General features: G+C 34.8%; 1 protein-coding gene across 2 annotated transcripts in view; it reads right to left on the minus strand.

The window, feature by feature from the left end:
• Positions 1-15690, minus strand: part of LOC150102574 (fasciculation and elongation protein zeta-2-like) — a 226412-nt gene that overhangs the window by 165418 nt on the left and 45304 nt on the right. For both annotated transcript variants that reach the window (XM_090398834.1, XM_090398833.1), the window contains exon 2: positions 7396-7504. In XM_090398834.1, the coding sequence (XP_090254960.1) occupies positions 7396-7504 (109 nt within the window). The remainder of the gene's footprint in view (positions 1-7395; positions 7505-15690) is intronic.

The following is a 15690-nucleotide window of genomic DNA, read 5'->3' on the forward strand; positions in this document are numbered from 1 at the left end:
GCCTTTAACATATGGTTTAGGAGTCAATTAATTTCTAAGTTATTTTAAGTTATTCTTGAATTATAATCATGTAATAGGGCTGTTTGTCTGATAGTTTTCATTTCTTGTTTAAGAGATTTTTTGGAAGAACAAATCTTGTGTGTGTTCAAGATACTAGGGATATGATGCCATATTTTTGAGATGGATGGTGGGCTGATATTGTGGATATGGCTACCAATTCATATCCTGTTAATTTTTTCAAAAGACAAACTCTCTCCATACTATCTGGTGTGTGTGTGTGTGTGTGTGTGTGTGTGTGTGTGTATATATATAAATAAAATATCACATTCGTGTAACTTGTCTCACTATGGACAAACAGGAAGATCAGTCAATAAACGTATCTCTGAACATCAGAACCACATCTGGCTTATCTAACCTCACAAATGGGAAAACACCAAGATGTTACATAGATCCACATATAATCATAAATGTTTACACAAAGAAAGTGTTGAATCCCTACTTCATTGACCTAACCTCAATCGTAATGACTGCCTTATTTCTGATGTGGGAAATTGTCATCCTCAACTGTATTAAATAAATTTGTTATCTTAAGCTGGAGTGGTTAGCTTATCTGCTCTCCGGCCAAAAGGCTGCGGGTTCGAATCCTGCCGTGGGCATGGATGTTTGTCTGTGAAAACACTAGCGGTGGTCGGCGGTAAATGGCATTGGTTTAAATGAAAGCAGTTGTTGGTGGAGACAGAGTTGTAGAGTAGGTGCCCTCCCTCGATGAATCTTTGGACTCCCTGGAGGTGCTATATAATAATAATAATAATAATATTTTTTTCTTAACTTATCTATATTTTAATTTTTATTTTCGACTCAAAAGTTTTAACCTATGAACATGCAGCTGTATACGTAGAGGGATTTCAATTTAACATATGTGCTCTACATTTCTTTATTCAAATTCCTTATTGTTGTTCACTGTTCACACTGATAATGTCTTATATGTAAGACGAATTTGTTATGTGAAATGAGTATCGGTACAGTAAATTTTTACTGTGGTGCACATATGATTCTTTAGTTATAGATACTCCACAGGTCTCATTATATAAGAAAATGCTGATAACAGTTTTAATACTACTCTCTTCTATAATGTGATCCATACAAATGATGAATAAGAGTGGTAGTACCTTACACCTTATTTGAAAATGTCAAACCATCTTTCTGTTCTGGCTTCAATTCTGACAACTTAAATATAATTTAGGCATTGCTTCATAGTGTTCTATTTTATCCCCATATAATTATAGCCTTCTGAAAACCTTTACCAAGATGTTACACAGATCCACATATAATCATGAATGTTTAAACAAAGAAAGTGTTGAATTCCTCCTTCATTGACCTAACCTCAATCGTAATGACTGCCTTACTATTCCAGATGTGGGAAATTGTCAGGAAATTGTAGATCAGGAAAAGGTTCCTGATCTACATTCCTGATATGTAGATCAGGGCAAGGAAAGATTAGCAAAACAAGTGTTCTCTGCCAGGTTGGCAGGAAAACGACCCAGAGGAAGACCAAGATATAGGTGGATGGATACGGTACAAAGTGCCTTAGATGAGAGAAATATAAGATCTGATAATGTTGTAGTCTTGACAAGTAACAGACTGATTTGGAGGAAAATTGTAGATAGGAAGTTAGTAATGATGTAAATTTTTCATGCAGTACTATCATATCCTGTACACCCATTGAGGGTATTGTCAGGAATTTAATGATAATGATATTCACCATGAAATACAATGAACAACCAGAGATGAAACTGCAATCCAATCACAAAATGCATCATTAGCATTAGAGGAGGGTGGTGCCTAACTTCAATTCTGTCAGCAGAAATGAAGATAGGCATCATGTCAATGATGACCATCTTCAGTTCTTATGCCACTGAGTTTGTTTCAGTAGCTAACTTTTCACTGTTCACTCTGGTTCCCTGACAAAAACAGTGAGATCTTGTTTAACCATGTGACACTCCAGCCTGCATAATTTTTTCATCATAATGTATCAACATGTTTGTTCTTGTTTAAGCTAATACAGAATACAATTTGGACATTAAGTCCCAAACTGCCAACTCATCCTTATTTGTTCATTATCCAAGTAAATACCTACTTAACAGGATGCACTATGTGAGGGTGAAGACCAGATTAGGTTAGAAGACATTCTGTAAAGACTACAGGAAGATAACTCAGTTATCTGGCTTAAGGGATTCTAAATGCTTTATACAGAAATTATCAGCAAGCAATATGCATTATAAAGAATAGAGCTGGTTACTTTCGATTTTATATAATTCAACGAATAGTTACAAATTACACTGAATAATTTTATTTTATTATTATTATTTTTTTTTTTTTTGTGGACAGGGAAATGAAACTATTTATTAGTTTCCTACTTTCCAATGTCTTTAGAAGTGCATACCACTACAGATTTGTGAAAAACAGAAAATTTATTTTATAATATGAATATATATACACACACACATACATATATACTGTATATATAACACAAATGTTCGTATAATAAAAATACTTCTGACAGTAGAAATATTCAACTACATTCCATTAATATCCCACCAGAATTCCATTTCCTTTAGAAGCAATTTTCCATATTTGCAATATCATTTGTGATACTTTACATCATGTTTGTCACTTTGTCTCTCTTAGTTTCTATGAAGAAAAAGTCTGGATGAGGTTGTAAAGAGTGAATCTTCAAAGACAGAATGCATCCCATATTTTTGTAAGATTTCAATAAGTTAGCAACTATTTAATCATAATTAGAAGATCTGCAATCCCTGCCAATACAAAAAAAAAAACTTTTTTTTTTGTCAACTTAAACATCACCCATGCAATCTTCTCTTTTCTACATGAAATCATGCCGAATTGACTATCTTTCATCCATTCCTTGATCTGTGGTACTACAAAAAAATTTTCTATAATCAACAAAGTTTTTCATAAAGTCATGTGTTGGCCCACTAAATTCAGAATTTTCATTAACTATTTTCTTTTGTTTATTTCTTAAACTGTATATGAAAACCTTCTTAATATAATAGTGAAATTTTTGGTTTCACTCACAAAAACAATATTTAGTAAACCTACTGTATTTCCAAGTAATAAAGCTATTATGCCTGTTTAGATGTATTAGCCATATACAATTACACAGCTGGTACATTTGTGTAGATTCATCAACCACGTACTGATATTCTAAATGATTTCTTGACGGCTAACGGAACTAAGGGATTGCATGGCAAGCAGCATTCAATCGGGAGTTTAAAAAACATACTATTTATTTGGTAAATAGTATGTTTTACACGTAACACATTAACAAAAACTCATCATTTTTTTGCAGATTACTATTTTATACCCTTTTCACAACTTAAATAAAAATTAGTACTTATATATTTCCCCCTGAACTCATGTAATAAAGAAGCAAGGATCACTAACTCCACTTGGAAATCCAGATCTAAATTTGGATAATCTGTCACCAAATGGATATTTTTTTTTCTTTTTCTAATGAAAAAATTCTGGGTCTTTTTTAGATCTTCACTACAAAAAGTAGTTTGTAGTGAAATGATATATGAGAAATGATATACAATGCATTGTTCAATTTTTAATGAAAACTCCAAACTCCAAACAAAAAAAAAATGTGGAATAATTTTTTGAGCTTCCAATGAAACCTCAAAATCATTTGACATTTAGACAAAGTAACTACTGTAATGTACAGCATCAATCTGTGTTTAATGGAAATGGAATAAATACAAAATCTTTAAGTTTTATTTTTGCATTGCTACCAGAAAGTACTAATCATTCTTAACCCTACAAGCACTGTCATGGTTAAAACAATGTTACCTCAAGTCAAGTATTTGGTATAATACAGTATATAAACACAATCAACTGTCAAGTACTCAACATTAAGAATATGAAAAGGAACTATTGAAACTGAGATAAATTTATGCTTTCATTAAGCAGCTTTAAGAATTTATTTAGAAAAAAGCATAAACATACAGAAATAAAACTTACACCACCAGAAAGAATCCTTTAAAAAATTTTAACCAGTTATGTGTGTGCTCTATTGTAGTTCTGCATAGAAAAGCGATACAGAAAATATCTTGCATTTAAAAATGAATATTCCCATTTTGTATTTCTTTTTTAAAATTTTCCAACTTTCTTTTTACATAACTCACTCACTAAAAGTTGTAAACCTACAGTACAATAGTACAATGGGTGGGCTAAAGATTTTTTTCATTTTTTTTTTTTTCATTATTATTACTTACTTATTTTTACATTGTCTGGAAAGTGTAGCCCTGTGGAAATAGCATTTACATCCATAGCACTAAGCCAGCTGAAGAAAGATTGTTATAAGTTTGATTCTAGTCACTGACTAAAGGAACCTTTTCCTAAGCCTTTCTTCAACTAGTTCCTAAGTTGGTTGATCTCTGTCATGGGCAAGAAGGTTCTTTTCTCCTTGAAATATAAAGAGACTTTTCATCCTGCAAATGCAAGAAAATCAACCATAGAAGCCATACTATTTCAGAGGTACTGTGTTGGGGACTATGAGATGGCAGCAGTTGTCTGCTACTCTCTTTACTGGGTGTCATTTAACATCATTGATGGTTTGCCAGCTATCAGGTTATATCATTATGTTCTGTCCCCACTGTATTCTCTATATTCATTGATGAATGGCCAGCTATTTCTGATTGACTAAGGGTGGAGACTGACTAGCCCTCAGTCTCCAAAAGTTAGATAGGGCTAAAATAGTCTCACCTGCTCCCTTTGAGGAATAAAAGGTATTAACATATTTGTCTGGAAACCCTATTCAACCAAACATGGAAACCTGAAGTGGCTTGAAAAAGCCAGTTCAAAAACTTCTTTTGCGAGCTTCCGTAGCTCAGTCAGTATAGACAAAGCCCTTTGATCGGAAAGACCAGGGTTCGATTCCCGTCCATGACGTGAGGACCTTTATCTGGTCTCTTTCAACTAAAGGTGAGTTAGCCAGTCTCATATAGAGGTATAGGGTTTTTGATCCTGGAAAGTTGGATTTTTCATCCCTCAGAACAGGCAAACCAGCCCTGTGAACACACACGGATTTACAGTCAAAAATACATACTTAGAAGTCCCTCATTGGATGGCACAACCTCAAACTAGTCCTAAGGGGAAGGATGGGGAAAACTCCCCACACAACAAACAAACAAACAATGGAAACCTGAAGTGACTTTTTCAAGCCACTTCAGAAAAAACTTCAGTAGAATATAGTTGGGCAGAACAAATTTAATCCTTGTTGAAACATCTGTAAAGGAAAAAAAATCAAGGAAAAATTAGATATCAGAGAAGTAGCCAAATCAGCTGTAAAAGTTCAGATGTGGACTGGCAAACCTTGAAATCTGAAATAAGATTTTTCCATCATTCCCTTTCCATGCCTCTAAAGAAACTTGGAAAAATATTTACTAAGTCAGCAGTAGGTACTAGAAGCACTTACTGTTAGTTTTTTCCCCTTCTTTCTTGAGAAGGTAAATAAATTATACTTGACAAGAAATTATATTCTTATTTTCATTCTCATCTGTCTTGAGCATGAGTAAACCAAAGTTTACTTGATATCAAGTTGCTCAGGTATTCCATATTGTACAGCACATACTCCCTTTCTCAAGCAAGTTTAATATGCATCATGGAGAAGTCACTTAGGCTAATTCCAACCTTTGAGCCAATATTAAAAATAATAATAAAAATCCTTCATATCATAATGCAGACAGAGGTCATCTTTTCTCTTTTTCACAATTATCACTGGTATCCAGATGGTAGTTTTTACTAGAATAACCACTTCAAGCTTTCCTTCAACTGTTATACTGGAAACAGACTAAGAATACCACTACAATAACAGACATCATGAGAAATGTTTCTAAATAGGAATTTTTATTTCTTTCTAATGAATGTTACACAATGGGGGTGACCTGCACAAACTTGTATACATTTATCTCCCATTGTGTTTCCGAGTTTAAAAGTGATAGACTAAAAATAAATAAACAAATAAAAATTGATAATACAATATGTAATATGTCATAGCACCAGCTGGTTTTCAGCACACATTTTATCTAACTTACTATAAGCAACGTTTTAATTTGTTAAATAAAAACTGCCAACTGGTTGTGACTACTATGGAAAAAATTTATTCGGCTGCGAGTAATGGAATGTTCAAGTTACAAAATTAATGCTTATCTGTATTTAGAACATGGTATATGCCTTAAATACTTTACATAATCCTCCTCTTCTACCTTTTATGGTGTCGAGGTATTTTCCAACTATTCTTGGACTTTGCAACCACAACTCAAGGATAAGGCGGTTAGCCCTATGCCTCCTGGTGTGTCCTATGTCTCCTGGTGTGTCCTATGTCTGTAGATGCGTGTGTTCATGGGTTTGTCTGTTCTGGGGAGTGAAAAACCTGAGTTTCCAGGTGAAAAAACCCCCTACCCTCTGTATGAGACCGGCTAACTCACCTTTCATCGAAAGAGACCAGATAAAGGTTCCTCATGTCACTCTCGGGAATTGAACCCAGGTCTTTCTGATTAAAGGGCTTCATCTATACTGACTGAGCTATGGAGGATCTATATGCCTTAAATGTGAAGTGTAATTAAACAAAAGCTAGCTAAAAGATTTAATATATATATATATATTTTTTTTTTTAAATTATTCAAACATATTTCACAGAGTTGAAAATATGAATATCCATATCAACCAATGAAAAGTTTTCTGGTGTTCCATAAGCTGCACTTACAGAACTATTAATCCATATGTAATTAGTCTTTCATAACTTATGATGAAAATATTTAAATAAATAGAATAACAAGACTGATATAAAATCCAAAATTCTAATAGATTAAGCAAGCCTATTGCAATGTTATTTTAATAACAGTTTGTTACATGACATCTGACTTTTCTAAATTAACATAATAATCAAAAGAATCATTCTGATGGCTGTGACTTACAGTTTTACCTATTATCCAAACATCAGACCTGTAGTTAACTTTGCAGGTCTGAAACTCAATAACTCGGATGTCCATTTATTTGGTGTACTACCTATTAAATGAACATTTATCTAACACAGCAAGTCTTAAAATGGGTAATTCCAAGGTAAATTATCATAACTGCAGTTTTACTATTATCTGAAACATCAGACTCCTATTTATGTACCTGCTAATGGCAGTTTTCTCTATTATCCAAACATCAAGCCATTCTTCCCAATTCTGGTTTCAAACAAGCTAGCCTTCTCCCCCCCCCCCCCCTCCACAGAACTAAGGAGTCAGGTGTCATCATGTAACTTACTGTTCTAGATCAAGTATAAATAAATTTTTAATTTCAGGAAGGTCTCATTTTTATGGATACCTGCTTTTGATTTAAGTTAAGAGAGGTAATTTCAGGCTTCTGGGCACATGATTTTGTCCAATCGATAGGAAGAATATTACCAAAATTCCCAGTGAGTGTCCACCACATTCTGAAATAAATAATTTTGAAATCCCATTAAGTTAGCAAAATCTGAAAAAGTATGTTATTTTTATATATTCTGTAACTTGAAAAATTTACATTTAAGCAGCATGGTTAATCTTAAACCTCTTTTCAATATCAACACCACACACTTTCTTCAGTATGATAATTACGTTTTAGCATCACCCCCCCCACCCAAAAAAAGTGCCGAAACACTAATACTTAAATAGTGCATGTGTATATACATACACACACACACACACCAGGCTGTTTCAGAATACCCATTACAATCTTCTAGGGCAGCGCTTCCCAAACTGTGGGCTGCGGCCCCCTTGGGGGGCCATAGGTTTTGTTGAGGGGGGGCATGAAATAATGAAAACAAATTTAAAATGTTTTAAGACTAAGTAGATTTTTTTTTATCTTAAAAGAAATGTATTTAATTTTTTGTTATTTTTTATATTTTAATGGAAAAAAAAATCACACATTGGTGCAGATTCACAAATTTTGCTTCCTGCGTATTTCGGCACTTAATGAAAATAGTAAATATATGCTTATTCATATAAGTTTCATTTCAAAACAGAAATCTAATAATTGCAGTTTCAAATAGTTCACCTGATACTGACTTTTTGTGTAGCAGTATTGAAACACATCCATCACATTAAATTGTTATTAAACTTCTTTTATGTTTTTAATTCTTTATTTATTACTAATTGTTTTACATTTCATGTGCTTCTACTGCAAATGTACAATAATAATATCTATATAAAAATAAGAGAATGTACCATGTCAAATGTGTATGTAATAATTGCATTTGATTTTTGCAATATTTGCTGTGAATATGTTTTGTATTGAATATAAATATAATAATATATCTATATTACAATTTTTTTCCAAGGGGGGGGGGGGGGCGTGAAATATTTTAATTTTTCCAAAGGATGCCCTGACATCCAGAAGATTGGGAAACACTCTTCTAGGGCGTGTGTGGTGGGGGGGGGGGGGGTCAGAGTAGATCAGGTTTTGACCCAAATGGGCTTTTGCAATGGTTTTCTTCTTCTCTTCCGTCTAAAATGGTTTGAGTCTTCCCTTGAGCAGGATCTTCCAGTCTTCTCTATTCCTTGCTGTTCGAAAAAGTTCCTTATATGTTCTGCATCCCGAGATGTTCTTTATTAATTTCAGCCAGGTAATTCTTGCTCTTCCGGGTCTTCTTTTTTCAGTTGGAAAAGTATTGATTAGGAAGTCTGTCTGCATCCATGCATACAGTGTGTCCAAAACCATTTCAGTTGTTGTTTTCTAATTTTTTCTATTATTGTATTTTTATACAATAGTTCTTGTCTGACTGTGACACTGTTTGTTTTCTTTTCTATCCAACTTGTTCTATTTATTTTTCTTAAGCATTTCATTTCAAATGCCAGCAGTTTTTTCTCCTCTCTTTTTTTTTAACTGTCCATGCTTCTGCTCCATAGATGACTGTTGGTATAATTATTGCTTCATATAATTTGATTTTGGTTTGCTTAGATATCTTGTTTGTTTTCCAGATTTTCTGTAATTTTCCCATGGTGGTCCATCCTATCGCTATTCTGTGTTTGATTGTTTTGAGTTCATCTATTGTTTCTGTTAGTTTTGATTCAAGGTGGCTAAGATGGTAGTTCCATTCCTCCCTATTTTCATCACTTGTCTTTTGTATATTTATTGTCATGTCATATGTTTTACAGGTTTCATTTAGCTTGTTGATCAACTTTTGTAGTTCATTTGGGGTTCTTGCAAGAAGGACGAGATTATCTGCATATTTGATATTAATTATGTTTAAACCATTGACATTGATTCCAGGCTCATTGCCTATTGCCTTCTTTACAACTTCTTCTAGATATATGTTGAATAGGCATGGGGATAATGGGCATCCTTGCATTACTCCTTTTTGGATCGCTATGGGTTCTGTTGTGAGTGTGTCTTTTTTAATTATTGCATTTGTCTTAGAGTAATATTTTATCAGAAACTGTATTATATATTTGTCTATTGCTTTTTCTAGTAGAATTTTAAGAAGGATTTCTCTGTTGATGCTATCGAAAGCTTGTTTAAAGTCCACAAAACAACAATATAGTTCTTTATGGTCTTCCCAGCTGAGCTCTGCTAGTTGATGTAATGTGAAAATTTGATCTATTGTTGAATAGGTTCCTCGGAAACCAGCTTGTTCTATGCCTATCATTTCTTCATAGGTGTTTTTTAATCTATTTTGTATAATTCTTATGAATATTTTATAGGTGTGAGGGAGTAAATTGATTGGTCTGTAATTTCTGCAGTCTCTTTTGTCTCCTTTCTTGTATATTGGAATGATCTTTCCAGTTCTCCAGTCATCTGGGATCTCACCTGTTTGTAGTATTTTATTGAATAGGGTTGTTAAATATTCTATTGATATGCTGCCTCCATATGACCACAGTTCAGTAGGGATAGTATCAATACCTGGTGCTTTATTGTTCTTTGTCTGTTTTATTGCATATCTAACTTCTTGTAAAATTTTTGGGTGATCATTATTTTCTTCTATTGTCGGCATTGTAGTTTTGTTTCCTTGGCAGAAGATTGTCTTAAAATGGTTTGACCAGATTTTTCTTATATATTCAATATTCCCAGTTTCAGTCATCTTGTTGTTTATTATTGTTAATGCTTTTGATGAGAATTCCTTTGTAATTTCTCTTACAATATCATGGAAGACTTTTAGGTTGTTTTTGTTGGTATGCTTCTTGGCATTTCTTAGCTTTTTCTTCTAACCATTTTTCTTTGGCTTTTTTGCATAGGTTATCAACTTCATTTTTTAGTGCTCTGTATTTTTCTCTATTCTCTTCATTGGTTTGTTGGTTTATAAGTATCTTGGCCTCTCTTTACTCTTCTATGGTAGCTATGATTTCTTGGGTTATCCACTGTTTGTTTATTTTGGGTTTGGAACCTATAGTGTCTTTTGCAATTGATAACACTGTTTCTTTTCCTTCTTCCCAGTATTTTCCGCTGTTCTGGAAGATGGAGGGTTTTAATTTCAAGCACATCTGTTCTAAAAATCGACTTCTGCTTGAGCTATCTTTTAGTTTTGATAGGTTGATGTTTTCTTCTTTTCTGATATTGTTTTTCCTGTTGAATTTTATCTTCACTTTGGCAGTTAATATTTTGTGGTCAGTGTCAAAATCAAAGCTTCTTAATGTTCAAAATCAAAGCTTCTTAATGTTCGTACATTATTTACTGATCTTTTCCATTGTTTGCTTATGATGATATAGTCTATGCAGTTCTTTATACTACCATCTGGGAATGTCCATGTATATATATTATTAGGGCATTGATAGAACAATGTGTTTGTAATCATTAGATCGTTTACTTTACAGAAGTGGAGTAATTGTTCTCCTCTGTCGTTAAGCTCTCCGTATCCAAATTTCCCCATCACATCATATAAACATGTTGAAAATGTTTCGTGTGCACATCACAAAGAACATAAACATCAGACAGAAGGAAAGTTATATTTTAATTTCATAAACGTTTACAAAAGGTGCTCTAAGTTGAGACCACTAACTTTACAACATGCATTACACCTATGTAGCAAATTCTGGCACACTCTTTTAAAAATGACTGGCATGGTTTGGATCTTGCTGGCTGCAGTCAGTTGCTTTTCTACCAACTTCACAGGTGTACACGAGACTTCATGTGATCCCAGACAAAAATGCAATGGAGTTAAGCCCAGTGGATGTGCAGGCCATGCCACTGAGTCACCTCTGCCAATCCATTGCTCCAAACATTTGGTGGAGGTAGTATCGGATGTCACGAGAAAAGTGTGGCTGCGCACCATCATGATGAAACTACATGTGCATTGACACATCTTCCAATAACTGTGGCAGTGTCTCTTGCAGGAACGTCAGGTGCATGGGCCATTCAGGTGGGGAGGAAGAAGAAGACTATTATTATTATCTGAGACCTCCATGGAGTCAAGGACTCATCGAGGGAGGCTATAAATCACCCAAACCAGCTATCACATTGTCTTTCCGTGCCTACTGGCACATAAGGCTGCAATGCTGGTTTTCCATCTGCCCCTGTCCCTCACAGCTGCTCTTACTTCTTCCCAACTCGCCCATCTTGCCTCCTTCATTTCGGATTCCATCATTCTTCTCCAAGTTAATTTTGGATGACCTCTAGAGCGTCTTCCTTCTGGAGCCCAACTCAGTGCTACTTGGGGAATTCTGTTTATCCCCATGCGAAGAACATGTCTGGTCCATTTCCATCTTCTTAGGCGAATCTACTCATCTATTGACTTGGAGAAGGCTTTCTTTAAAAGTTCCTCATTAGTAATTGTATTTGGCCAGAAGATTTTTAAAATTCTTCTTAAACACTTGTTTTGAAAAATGTCCAATTTATTACTTTGTGCTTTGGTAAGTTTCCAAGTTTCAGAGCCATATAGCAGTATTGCTCGCACAATAGATTTATAGACATTAATTTTCACTTTAACTGTAATATTTGGTGCTTTCCATAATTTGTTTAGTGACCTGAAACAATTTTGTGCTTTAGCAATTCTTCGTAAAACGTCTTCGTCAGTGCTGCCTTGTTTATTTATTACTGATCCAAGGTATGTAAAAGTATCAACATCTGCAATTGTTTCATTTTTTAACTTAATTTCTTTATTTGATTTTTCATTTATTTGCATGACCTTGGTTTTCTTCTTGCTTATATGTAGACCCACAGTTTCTGTGCAGCGAGCAAAGACATCAGTTTTTAGCTGTAAGTCATTTAACTTGGAGGACAGGAGCACTATGTCATCAGCAAAATCAAGGTCTTCCAGTGTGGATGTAAAGTCCCAACGTATTCCTTTCTTTTGATGATTAATTGAGTTTTTCATAATCCAATCAATTAAAATTATAAATAATAGACCAGATAACACACAACCCTGCCTAACTCCAGTTTCAATGATAAAAGAAATCTGTAAGTTTTCCATCTACTTCCACGCAAGACTTACTGCCATCATACATATTCTTAATAACATTGATAAATTTATAAGGAATTCCGTATTCTTCTAATATTTTCCAAAGCTTCTCTCTATTTACTGAGTCAAATGCTTTACTGAAATCGATGAAGTTTAGTTAAAGTGGGGCTTGAAATTCTATACATTGTTCGATTATATTTCTAAGAGTGAATATTTGTTGAATGGTTCCGCAACCAGTTCGAAAACCTGCCTGTTCTTCTCTTAGTAAATTTTCGATTTCCTTTCTTAATCTATTAATTACAGCAAACTTATTCCTCTCCAATTTTCACATTTAGTCAGATCTCCTTTTTTAGGGATTTTGATAATTACTGCTTCTTTACATTGTTCAGGAATTTTTTCTGTCTTCCATATTTCATTGTACAACCTCTGCAATTTGGCAGTAGTTGTGTTGAGATCAGCTTTTAACATTTTGGCATTGATATTATCATTTCATTGATATTATTACTTCAGGGCATCTTCACCCAACGAAATTTCATCTTCGGAAATGTTCAAAGTGGGTGCTACACTAGTTGTAATATGTTGTGCCTGTTGGGATCCTGTATCTACATTTGCATTTAAAGTTTCTTCAAAATAGTCTCTCCATCTTGCTTCGATTTTGAAGTCAATTGTCGATAACTTTCCTTGTTTGTCTCTAATGGAGAAAGGGATTCTTTTTTGTTACCACTGATTTGTTTTATAGTCTGATAAAGTTGTCTAATTTGTCCATTTTCTGTAGCATGTTGTGCTTCTTTTGCTAATTCATCAATACATTTTCTCTTGTCGGCTCTCTTTACGCTTTTATTTAGTTCATTATAGCGATTGCTATGCACCTTATATAATCGTTCTGAATTTGCATTGTTCATTAATGATTTAATCTTTTTTCTCTCTTCGATGATCTTCCAAGTTTCTGCAGTTAACCATTCTTTATTTTTCTTTTTACTTTGTTCACCAATTACATCTTCAGAAACTTCATTATACAGGGTGTTCGGGATAAATTTGACATATTTATAATTAATTATATTTTTCCGTAAGTTACATGTATTAACACACACTTCTCTTCATTTAAAAGTTTGGACCCTTCTTCATTCATATACAAGATGTCAGAAAGGATGGATAGCTGGAACCCACCTGAATCATGGAAGAGAATAACTTGTATCATGATGATTCGTGCCCGCCATCAAAATAAGGATATTACGACTGCTGCCCAATGCTCCCTGAATACAGTAAAAACAATCAGGCATGAACTAGAGACTTGCAATGGTGACTACGAGGATGTAGCAAGAAGAAAGATCCCTAGCAGACGATCTGATTGCGTTCGTACAGCAGAATTCCTCGCAAATCTGCAGGAACAGGTGTTGAAGAACCCTGGCATTGGAATTCGGGCTTTGTTCGTGGAGTTGCTAACTGTAGTCAAGCCCTGGATAACAAGGGTAGCCAATGGTAGGCCGTATGTATGGCAGCAGGATTCGGCCCCTTGCCACACCTCTGGGAAAAGTCAAAAATGGTTGTCTGAAAATTTCTACGACTTCACCAGTCCAAATGTTTGGCCTCCAAACTCCCCAGACCTTAACCCCATGGATTATTTTGTATGGGGCGCAGTTGAAAAAGACACCAATCGCACTTCCAGTAATACAAAAGCCCAGTTAATGGATAAAATTAAAACAGTTTTTGCGGCCCTTCCCAGGGAGACTGTAGCATCAGCTTGTTCGAGGTTCCGAAGCAGAATTGAAGCTGTGATCGATGCTAATGGTGATTATTTTGAGTAAATCTTGTTGATAGTATTGTAATTAACTCTGCCTGTAATGTTTTTTTGTCAATTCATTAAATTTAATAGATATAAAGAAGATTTTCTTTTTCCTTACGAAACTGTCAAATTTATCCCGAACACCCTGTATGTATTCCTGAAGTTTTTCCAATATTCATCTACTTTGTTGTTTTCTACTGTTACATCTTGATTTTCCTCTATTTCTAATATATTGAATCTGTTCTTTATCTCCAAAGCAAACTTTTCTCGTTTCTTTAATTTTTAATTTTTCAATATCAAATGCAGTTCTTGAACTTCTTTTCTTTCTTAATACACTCTTAAGTTTTAGTTTCAACTTTGTCACTAATAAGTAGTAGTCAGAACCAATATCTGCACCACGTTTGACTCTCACATCAAGCATGGATCTTATGAATTTACTATTGATAGCAACATAATCAATTAACCAGCTATCATACCTTCCCTTAAAATCATTTACACCAGATGCACTCACTACCCCAAGGGCAAATTATTCCACTCACTCACTGCTCTCTGGGAGAAAAACCTAACTCTTACCCCTTTCTTTACAGAAAATAAAATCAACTTCCATGGATGCGCCCATGTTCTCTCCCCGCCTTCCATATAACGAAAATTTCATCAGAAATGATATAACAGTCATTCAAAAGTTTATAAACCTCTATCATATCACCCCTCTTTCTCCTGTTAACCAGAGTCTGCAATCCACATACTCGCAATCCTCATAAACCAAATCCCATAATCTGGATATAATCTTTGTAACCATTCTTTGCACCCATTCCACAGCTTCTTTATCCCCTTGGAACCTGGGAGACCAAATCTGCGCACAATAATCCAGGAGTGGTCAGGGGCGCGCCGGCCATATGTGCAATGTGTCCGATGCACATGTAGGCACCAGGATAGTAAAGGCGCCAAAGAGGAGGAAATACTTTTAAAAAAACGTTTTTTAAAGTGATTTTTTTATTGGAAGGGGGGGGGGGGATAGGGCCACCAACTAAAGTTTTGCACACAGGTGCTGAACACTACTGGCGTGATACTGGGTATAGGGATGGCAACTAAAGTTTTGCACATAGGTGCCGGACACTACTGGTGCGCCCCTGGGTGTGGTTTTATAAAGAGGCAAAATGACTTCCTTATCCTTACATGTCAAGGTTCGCTTCAACATAGCAATTATCCTCTGAGTTGTATTTGTAACTTTTGCTATGTGACCGTTGAACTTTAAATTCCTATCCACCAAGATCCCTTGCCTCCTCAGTTTCTTGTAACATAACCCTGCTAATATAATATGCCACTGGAAATGTGCAATGTCACAGGTACTCACAGAAGGGTTCTCAACCAGATAAAGCACTTCCTCATCAAGGTCTGGGAGTACAGTGTCCTTGGAGCTCCACAGTCATGCCTGTTGGCACTGACAGAACCTGTTTGCCACAAC

This window comes from Typopeltis vanoorti, chromosome 10 (genome assembly GCF_054136105.1).
Source record: "Typopeltis vanoorti isolate ZY-2024b chromosome 10, IOZ_Tvanoo_1.0, whole genome shotgun sequence".
NCBI lineage: Eukaryota > Metazoa > Arthropoda > Arachnida > Uropygi > Thelyphonidae > Typopeltis > Typopeltis vanoorti.